Below are 10,955 nucleotides of genomic sequence, written 5' to 3'. Positions count from 1 at the left end.
TGTTCAAACCTTTATTCCAAGTCAGGAATTCAGATTTGACCATCAGCTTTTTTAAGGGTCAGACAGCTGAAGAGCTTAAGTACATCTGCACCAGGGGATGGTGAGTGATCAGTGCAGAGCTGCTGCCTTAGAAGTGATCACTGCTCTAGCAGTGATCTGCACTAATGCACCTACACTTCAGAGACTCAGCCAGTGTCTCTGCTTGGTGCCAAATGACACTGTGTGCCTGCACCAGCTGGAGCTGCTGTGCACAGCTTGGCACAGACACAGCTTTTGGAGCTGTTACCCTCTTCCATGACAGCTCCAGTATGGGGATTTTGGAGCTTGTCAATGTGCTATTGGCCTAACATCTAATGATGATGATGATGATGATGACGATGATGATGATGATGATGATAATAATAATAATAATAATAATAATAATAATAACTGTTAGAAAGAACATCTAATGAACCCTTGAAGAATGCTTTACATGTTCAGAAGGCCAAAGGAGGCTACTCATTTTAGTTGTATGAGTAGGTATTATTATTCCATTTTTAAAGCTGGGGAAATTGTTACATTGAGGTGACTTGCCCAAAACATGTCTGTCAGCATTACATTTTAAGAGCTGCAGGTCTTGGTACGATGGCCAGATTTCCTCTCAGTACTGCAGGGACTCAGTAAATGTGAAACAAAACATATACAGGGCCTTTATAGAGAAGATGCAGCCTAAGCTAAGATGGGAGATTCCATGGCTGCAATTACATCAGCTGACCAGGAGAATTTGCTAGCATAAGGGTTAAGGTTCCTCAATTCCTTCTTCTGAGTATATCTGCAGCAACTGTGTAATCTGCTTCTGAGGATCAGATATCTGCAGCCACAGATATTGCAAGATCCATTTATAAGGTGAGAAGAAAAGGCAATGTAATTGTAAGGATGACTAATGCATAATTCCTGGTTCTGTGCTGGAGTCTTTGCTTGTTATGTGAAATGCAGGCCCTGCCCAGCGGTTCCACATGCTGCCTGGGCACACCTGCTCTGTGACATTCTCCAAAAGACAGACTCTGTCATCCTAGTCAATCTCTAAGAGTTTTCTAAGGGGAAGAAATTGGCAACTGTGAGGAAAAATTATGATAAACAACATAAGAAAGTGGCCTGCATTGCATAGGACCTGCTTATACCACCTGTGAGATGAACACAGTATTTTCAAAGGCTTTTATAATCTCTGAGCAGCCAAGAGAATAAGGCAACTCTGCAGCATATAGAAGGAAGCCCATGGAGGACAGCAAACAGGCAAGCTTGCTAGGAGGCACTTGGTGTGGCAGTTGTGCAATTAATGTTCACATGCTCCTATAACAAGGTAAAAGGTCTCCATTCAACTCTCTCTAGCTGCAACCTGACCAAAAAGGTTGAAGAAATAGTGTCAGCTCCCACATACAGAATAATACACAGGACAATGTGAACTTACTCTTCACAGCAATTGCTTACTAGAAGGATCCAGATTGCTTACTAGCTTGGATCCAGACTTCACAGCTTGTAAGCAATGCAAAGGATCTCCCAAGGAGACAGAGACACCTAAGGGAAGAACTGTTAAAAGAACACGCCTTTGGACTTCCTTCAGTATATGGCTGGACCTGGAATAACTGGAATAGTATTTTCAAATTGGGATGGGCATGAATATCAAGGTGGGGAAGAACAGGATTGCTGCCATGTGCATCTGGCTTCTGCCTGTGAATCACTCCTTTAATTTTCAGTTTTTGTTTCTTACACCAGATGTCTGAGGAGTCAGTAAGGCTGTACTAATAGAATTAAGAAGAGAGAGGGTGAATGCTCTGCATATGATTGGCAGTCATTTGGGATCATCATCAGTTGGCAGTCTTCTTCACTGAAATGTTCAATGGTTTCCCAAGTCTGACACAACAACATAACCACAAAACTAGAGCAAACTCTGTATTTCTCTGTATTTTTGCCTAGCAAAACACGCACCAATATATGAAGATATGTATCACCAATATATGAAGATATGTATCACCAATATATGAAGATATGTATCATAGTCCCCCTATGCCAGCATATGTTTTAAGACCTTTTTTCCAGAATAGTTTCAACTCAAAAAGTGATTTGAATCCTTAGATTCCAAGACACTCCCTAGAACCAAGCATGCATCAGTATTCCTCATCTTGAAATACAGAAGAGATGGAAACAAAGAAAACAGCTCATCTTGGAAGAAGAGACACGCTGTTTAAGATATTCATGATGCTGTGTGCTGGATCTTGCTGCTTCTCACAAGGGACTTTCCTGAGACAGACAGAGAGACAGATAGATAGAGGGATACCATTGAGCTCTTCTGACCCTTCAAGGGCATGAATTGCCACATGAACAGAGATTTTGGTTCAGGTTTGTTCCTTCATGTCTTGATGAGTGTGACATTTCTGAATATAGCTGTTTAGGTGTTCTACAACAAGTAAGCTGGGAAAGAATAAACATCAGATGTTAACTGATGCATCTGGATGTCCATGAAGGAATCTACTACCAAAGCAAATAATTTCCCACAGTTTGGAAATGTCTGGAGTGGGTCACCTGGGCCACGTCACTGAGAAGTAAAGCTAGGCAGGGAAATAGACTGAGCTCCAACTTTGACTTGTGCCAAAGTTCTCTGAGCCAGAACCTTTCAAGCTTAACTTCAGCACAGAATGTTCTGTTAGGTTGAGGAGTTTTTTCTGGCCCTGTGCTTTCAGCTGGAAGGATTATAGCAATGAATGCTGCATTCATAAAAAAAAAAAGTAATACATGAATAACTCCTTGTTAAAGCAGAAACTTCTCACTCATCAGATAAGTCAAAATGAAATTCTTTAGAAAAATTCTTAAAACTATTATCTTACACAAAACAGGTGAATATTAGACCCATAACAGAGGTATCCACAATCTGCATGAAGAAGGGAGGAACAGGCACACACATGTGTTTAGGCACATGAATGATTTATAGTAATTAGGGTTTAGAAATTCTTGATTCACTCAGCCTCCGCTAAAAAGATCTCCAAGCAAATGCATGTCCACTATGGCAAACAATACTTTCAAGGCTGGCAGAAGTCCTGCTGAGAGGACTGCAGTAAGAACATGTCTGTCAGGTTAGTTTTATGTTGTTAAGGAAATAACTTTTGCTGTGTTTCACTTCGTTGCACTCATGCAGGCATGCTTCTTTTGAAGAGGATCTAACGAATGCAGATTTTCACCTTGATAACTTTTCTAATGCATGAGCAAGTTTTTGGAGTTAAATGAGTGCATTTGGCATATAAAACAGTTGGCAGTCAAAATTCTGGGTTCTTGAGTGCGTCAGACTAGGAAATGGTGGAAAATAAAATGAAGATTAGCTATCTGTAAGACTCCTCATAGGAGGTAACACCATCTACAGAATTGGCTGGTATACAGTTTCATCTCGTCTCTATATAATTATAAATATAATTTTTAATAAATTGTAGTGTACAGTAAAATTTTGTTTCCTCATCTATTAACATCCCTTTTCTCTTGAGACTTGCAACAGTCACAGGAGCGACTGTAACAAAATGGTTTGACTTGTGAGTGAAGGGTCTAAGAAGGGGCCAGGATTATTGGACAGAAAAAGCTGTCAGACCTGCTCAGTGGCAAGTAAGGTTCTTAGCTCTTTTACAATTACACAAAGCCAGCATTCAAGGGCTTATCACTCTAGTGTCCAGCAAGTCTCTGTTACTTATGTTTAAAATAAAAATTGCCTCTAACTGCCAGGTCATCTGCACAGCTGAATTTAAATGCAAATGTCAAACAAACTGAAGCACCTTTTTCTTTGGTAAAAACAAAGCCTGTAGCTACCATCAGGGAACCTAAACAGTGGCTGTGAATGGTCATATTTCTGGCAACCCCAACACCAGGTACCCTATTATGAGCAACCTGTTGCTATAACAACAGTTAATAGGATTAGACTTGAAAGACTGGCTAAGTTTCACAAGCAATTTAATAACTGAATCTCAATCTTACCAACCAGAACCTGTTTCATCAGAGGTTTGTCCCTGTTCTCTCCTAAACCAGCAGTGACATTCACTATTGTTCCATTAGCAACAAGATTGTACCTTTCAGATTTTATTTCAATTTTTAAAGTTACATTTTTCAAATTCAAAGTACATCAAATTCCTGTATCGGATTCCTTTCAGAATTGTGGCCTCTCAAAGGATGCAGACAGCTGCCAAGATGCAGCAGTAAACTGGGGTGCACCAGTTGATTGACTGCAGTTCTTCTGTTCCTTCAGCCACAAGAAATGGGGGAACGCATGCTTAGGACAGGCTGCTGGAAAATCCTTCCCAAAGCAGCAGCCTGTCAAAGTCTATCACCATCTTTTGCACAGCAAGACTTAAGGTTCACACTTTAGGTTTTGTGCAAAGGGAATGATTATTCCCAAGCTGTGCAGAGAAGAACATCAAATTGGCAGAGAGCATAAATCTGTGGTTTTACTTCCTCTTTGTATTCCACAGTAAATGTACTTCTTCTCAAAATCTTCAAGCAGATTTTTCTGAGGGGAAGCATACTATTAGCCCTCTCTGAGGCAAGCTGCTGTGCCTAGAGTTCTCTCGCTCTACTAAGATCTTTCTGGTACTACAAATGGTTATGGAGAAAGAGTTTATCTCATGCTCTGAATATACTTCGGTAAGTTTTAGCTGCATAGCAGAAGAGTGAACTTTAATTCAAGCAAATGTTCAGCAGCAATTATAAAGTAATCCCAAAGACATATACAAGGATATACAGGTTAGATTTCCTAAGTCAGAGTGATTACTCTTAAATCCAGGACTATTACTACTCTTAAATCAGAGTGATTACTCTTAAATCCAGTACTACTATCTTGGTACAGCACCTCAACTGTACCAAGAAATGGAAATAACAGAAGAAAGCTTCAAAGCATTTTGTCTTATTAGAGTTCCCCAACTTTTCTCAGCAAATAGGACAGCTGGTTCAACAGAGGGAAGCATTGCACATCCAGAGTTCAAGTGAATTATTTACATTCTTTCAAATTACTTAAACTATTCCACTCTGGAAGAACAGGCACTTACACAGTGTCAGCTGTTACATTATTAGATCAAGAGATCTGATCTTGTTTGAAAAGTAAGCAACTGCTTGTTAATAATTTGGTTCAGGTAGAATTAAACTGACTGTTGAAAACAGCATCAAAAATATTTTTTATGGCTTTGAATTTAAAAAAATTTAAATTCTCTTTACTTCACATATTCTTCTTCACTCCTCTACTTAAAGACTTCTCTTTCTTTGCAACTACTCTCATTTACATACTACTTTCTTTTTTCCTTCACACAAATACACACATTAGCTGTTCTCTTTTTTCTATACACAGATTGCTTTTTTTCTCATCCTCTTACAGTACTTCATACATCCTCGGGGACATCTTCCTCTATCTCATACATTTTTTCTCTCTTGCATCTATGTAACAAACTCACATGCGTTCCTGCCTAAATTAGCATAATTTGGCTACAGTTTTAATTGCATTTTCAACTCAAGTGCTTTACAAGTATTTTTTCTTCAATTTCCATTTGGAAACCCCAGGTGAATGAGCACTGATCCTACTCACTGCAGGCATGGAGAGCACGGCAACTGCCAGACACTCTGGATTCATAGTGAAGACTGACTCAACACTGGGCACACACAGTAGCTGTGCATGGAAAATCTCAGATTCACAGATCCTTGAGCACCAGATTCAGGACATATGGGCTCAGTATGATACTGGTGAGAAACAAAAACATCTTTGGGATAACTGATTCCATACAAGCACAGTTTGGGTGTCCCAGAAGCGCACAGCTGGAAGTGAACGCTCAGGGTACAATAGTGTGACTGTACACAGCACCAGACAATCCACTTAAACCTAATTAGCTCCAGCTCAATTCTGGCATCGCTAGAGACAGCACCGATAGTGGTGAGAGCACAACAGGGTGTTTATAGTCCTAGAAGGACAGGGCGGGGTGGAGCAGAGGCACAAACCCAGCAGCTGTTTGGAGCTGGGGAGCAGTGGCACATCAGCACCAGGGCTAGAGCCAGGAGCGGGGTGCTGCCAGCCGGTTTAGTAACTGGCCGGCGGAGCCAGTCGGGTTCTGCATTGCACGGAGCTAATTAGTCCCCACCCGCAGAGCCAGCGCCTTGTGCTTCCTGCACTGCTCACTTCATGCTGCTGGGTGACTCTCTACTGCATTCCCCAGGTTTGCATTACGCAAAATGGGGCATCTCCCCTTCCCTGGATGGCTGAGGGCTGTCTGAAAATCTACGTTTTTCTTTGCAAGATAACAGGTATCCATGTTTGCACATGACACAGTCTCTTTCACTAGAACAATAATGTCAGTGAGGAGACTTTGAAGACTTCTTCAGGATTTCTGAAAGTGAACAGTTGTGTCAATTTGGAAATGACTGTGTTCCAATAGCTTTGCTATTGAAATCCTGCAGGCACTCACAGCAGTGCTCCAGTGGCTCTGCAGCACAGGAATTTTGAGAAGCACTGCATTTATCAGATATGCCTAAGAACTGTTGTTGTACAGCAGCATCGTGGATCTGACATCTCCAGCAGAATCTATCAGAGGGACAGAATCCATGTGAATAGCTGGCTCATAACACACAGTAATGCCAAAGCAGCTCAGAAGCACTGAATTCACTTCAATTGTCTACTGGCTTTACTATTTAACAGCATTGCCATGCGGGAGACCAGAGATTTTTGTGTAAACATAGGACTTGTTTGCAGATGTTACAAAATGCATGCAAACATATTTCTCCCTGGGAAACTCTGGAAAGAAATATAGTATTTCAGTATTTTAGGAATCCCAGCTTCGGAGATAGGGTTGGCAATTCAACAGACTGCATTTGTCAGTAATTTATGCAAACATAACAGGTGTTTTTATGTTCTGGAGAAAGCCAAGGTTTCCTGTTCTCTAACTGGAGCTGATCCTGGAGACCTGCTGTCAAATGGTTAGGGATCCCAGTCTGGCCCATCCCTCAAGCTCATATTAAACCATCTCCATCTAGGTTTGTAACACCACATGAATAATCTGTTGAGCCATCAACCCCTGTTGGAGGGGATAACCAGTTAAATCCAATGGACACAATCAACCTTATTTTCTTTCTGCTAAAAAAAAAATTATATCCCTTTCTAACTGTATGTTTCTGCCAAGAAGACATCCCAACTAGCAATAACTCAATTACAGTCTGTAGCATTTTATTGCAGAACACGTGCCACCTTCTGCTTCAAGCTAAGAAATACCTAGACAGAGATACAACTCACCATCTCATTCTCTTCTCCCTGGTTAAGCTGTGCATAATGGTTCTTGGCTGGATTTTCCCCCATGAAATGACACTCTGGAGACTTTCTACAGCACCCTCAGGACGGGTCTTCAGCATAGTGTACTTGAACTTCTACATTGAGGAAGTGCTCTAAGTACACACCTTCCTTATAATTCTGATGATGTTTGAAGTAGGGAGCTCCTCCCTCTCTGGGGTTAGCAGGTAACACTTTATCCCTCCCTCCATTCTATTGTTGGAGTTTTGCAATTGTGAGGGTTCATGCAGAATTCAGTCAAAAATGCAAGAAAGAAAAAGTTCAATCTTACAAGTGTTTGACACAACATGACTCCAGAGCATAACTCTGGTAGGTGCAAGCAAGCACTGCTGGCACAAAACTTTTAGGGGAGGGCAAGAGGGGAGTATTTTTCTTCAAGAGATTATGGAATCACAGGAGACCAGGAGTGTGTCCAAATAAGAAACAAAATAACCATTGCTGTTGTTAACACTCTTAGCAACCAGTCTGAGCTAAGTGTCCAGCAGTGATCACCACATAAACTGTAGAAAATAAATCAAGCTCTGACACTGTAAAAAGGGGCCCCAGCTTGTGCAGGTGGATTTGTACACTGACTGTGTGTCAGGATTCAGCCAGGTAGGATCTGTAACCAGGAGCTTTATTCATTATTGAGAATATCCTCATAGAGCGTCTTCTGTCCTCGCCATATAACTTTGGGAGACATCACTGAAGTTATTTACTCACTCCTGGGGAAAACTGGAGTTTCCCACTGATGTCAGTCTCTGACCTTTAAATCAGAGCCAAAAGGAAGCTAGTCTTGTGATTCATTCCCATTCCACTACTATTTCCTTGTACTTTGCTACTTTTTAAGAAGTTACACAATATTTTAGGAGTGAGGTCAGGAAAGGCAAACCTGTTCTTCCAGTAAGTATGTTAAGAAAACTAAAACATTACTTCAAGGGTGACTGAAACAGATCAAGAGGTATCAAGTTAGTTTCTATTCCTCAGCATTTTGCTGCCATGAGGCATGGACTTGTACAAGTCCGTATCTCAAGCAACAGGAAAGAGCACTGCCTATCCTCCAGTGGGCAGGCTCAGAGGATCTGAAACGGAGAAATGCAGGAAACAGAGAAGAGAAAATGAAGGAATTAGGTCAGTTAATACAAACAGATGTGCACCCATGCCCAGCACAGGGACAGATGTGTTTGAAAATGCTGGTGTTAAGCACTGGAGGCAAGTTGTTCTGCCTTGAAACCTACCACACCTCTAAAAGGAGCCCAGGCCAGAGGCTGCGCTGACAAAGATATATCTGTACTAAGCTTTGTAAGGGTGATTTATTGCACAAGATCAAGGGGGAAGAAGGTTCTCTCCAGACCCAACTTCAGTGCTACCCTCTCTTTCCTGGCGCTGCAACTTGCTCTGAGTCTCTCAACTTACCATTTTATTCTTCTGAGACCAAGCAAAGGGAACTCCAGTTGTTATATGAGAGCCACAGTATAAACTAAAACTAAAAAAGGGAACAACTGCAAAGGTAACTTTTCTAAGGCAGGCTGATGATTTTGGGAAATGACTCATTATTTTGGGAGGTGCCAGGTGTGGAAAACAGGATGGTCACACACGCTTTTTCTGCCTGGTCAGCTTTTGCTGCTTTCCCAAACATCACCCTTGCTCTTTCTAGTGCCTGTAGCAGACTAGAGTGCAGCAGGGGTCTGTGGTTGCTCTGGCACAGAGATGAGAGATGCAGAGTTCCCACCAGAGCAGGGTCTCCAGGGAAGAATAAAGACTCATACAATCTTTTAACTATTCATAGTTTTATTCCAACTCCAAGGTGTTCTGCACACCCAGAGAACACCCTTGTAGGATTATTTATACCTTCACAACTGAAAATGAAGAAAAAACAGGTTAAAAGTGCAAAACGTTCATCATTTCCAGAGTCTGACAATCTGTCATAATAATTCATCAAATTGTTAATCTAGAACCAAAGAAGATGGTGACATTTGTTCATTTTCTTAAGCATGTTCACATTGCCTGGAGAGAAAGCAGCCTGAATTGGAACCTCTAGTAATATGATGCTCTCTACTGTTTGGACTAAGAATTACATAGTATTTATTCATAAAAAGTTATTTGTTAGCATGTCCTATGGAGGGTCATCATCCATATTTTTAAATTGAAACGTGTCTTAAAAAATCATACATAAATTACAAAAATAACTGGCCAAGCTAAAATATAAAAGCAAACTAGGATTTAAAATATAGTCCCTTAAACTTATAAATAAATAGTCACAAAGTAGGCAAGCAAGAGGCAAAAACACGTGCCTCACCTCAACCCAACTTCTATCCTAGTCCTGAAAATACATGTATGTATTATGTCATCCTTATGCAATTTATTTTGCTTTGAAAAATCTGACAGTATAAACAGAAACCTGACCTCTAAAGCACCCCAAATCTCATTTTCTGTTTCTCAGCATGTGACACGCGGTTCTAGCCACATTACAGAAAGGAAGCTGTGAATCAACTGGTGACATTCCACAGAAGAGCACCGAGAAGAATGACAAAGGAGTCATAAAATATGGAAGAGGTACTTAGTGTTGTTCTATCTAAGGAGAAGGAGACTGAGAAGAGTCATGGCAACAATCTTCAAATAGGTAACTGGAGAATGTAACATTATCCTTGTCCACTGTGGACATGTTACAAGAAAGATTCAGATCAGGCACAAGGGAATACTTCCTATTAAAGTCAGCAAGCACTGGCATTGCCACCTGAACATTCCAATGTCTGTGGTCTTTAGGGACAGGTGTGGCATGCACTGCTCAGAAATGACCTAACCAGTGGTGGTCCTGTTCGAGGGCAGATGGACAGAGCCGATGAACTCTTCTGATGTCGCCTTTGCCTCCTGCTTCATTGTGGCCAGAAAAAAACCCCAACAATTCACAGAGCCCCACTGGGAAACACCTTGTGTTTTCCAGCTTTCAAAGCAGCGCTGCCACCCATGTCATGCACTCTCCAGGCACAACAACAGCTGGGGACTCATCAGAATCTTTCCTGTAAAGCGTGGGAGCCCCTGGTACCACCACACGGGCTGGGCTGCCCTCTGCACCCTCTCCAGGCCTGCCCGAGAGGAGCCAGGGGCACAGGGACGAGACCCCCAGGCGATCACGGGGCTGTGGGGGGATGCAGAACCCCAGTGTGAGGGATCCATGACCCCGATGTGGGGGAACCACGATCCCAGTGCGGGGATTTGTGACCCAAGTGTGACTAATCCACCACCATGGTGTGAGGGCTCCATGATCCCGGTGCCAGGATCCGTGATCTGAGTGTGAGGGAACCATGATCCCAGTGCGGGGATCCATGACCCAAGTGTGACGAATCCAGGACCGCGGTGTGAGGGCTCCATGATCCTGGTGCGGGGACCCGTGATCTGAGTGTGAGGGACCCCTGATCCCGGTGCGGGGACCCCTGATCCAAGTGTGAGAGCTCCATGATCCCCGTCCGAGGACTCCTGATCCCGGTGAGGGATCCCTGCTCCAAGCATTACAGATCCAGCACTCCCTGAGTCTCCGCTCCCGGCCGACCAGCCCCCGCGGTGCTCCCTCTAACCCCTCCCTCCTTCTCGGCAGCCGAGCCCGGAACCTTAGCGCGGTGAGGCGCGGTTTCCGGCGGGGCGGGCC

At 42.6% G+C, this 10,955-nt stretch overlaps 1 protein-coding gene across 1 annotated transcript in view; it reads right to left on the bottom strand.

The window, feature by feature from the left end:
* The window catches only part of ATP13A4 (ATPase 13A4), a 36,711-nt gene extending 29,366 nt beyond the window's left edge, over positions 1-7,345 (bottom strand). The window contains exon 1 of the mRNA XM_005418949.2: positions 7,277-7,345. Coding sequence (XP_005419006.1) covers positions 7,277-7,339 — 63 coding nt within the window. The 5' untranslated portion in view covers positions 7,340-7,345. The remainder of the gene's footprint in view (positions 1-7,276) is intronic.
* Between the last annotated feature and the right edge of the window lie 3,610 nt (positions 7,346-10,955).

Source organism: Geospiza fortis, unplaced genomic scaffold (genome assembly GCF_000277835.1).
Source record: "Geospiza fortis unplaced genomic scaffold, GeoFor_1.0 scaffold172, whole genome shotgun sequence".
In the NCBI taxonomy this organism is placed as follows: Eukaryota; Metazoa; Chordata; class Aves; order Passeriformes; family Thraupidae; genus Geospiza; species Geospiza fortis.
The sequence above is the reverse complement of the archived record's forward strand: the minus strand, read 5'-3'. Positions and strand labels throughout refer to the sequence as shown.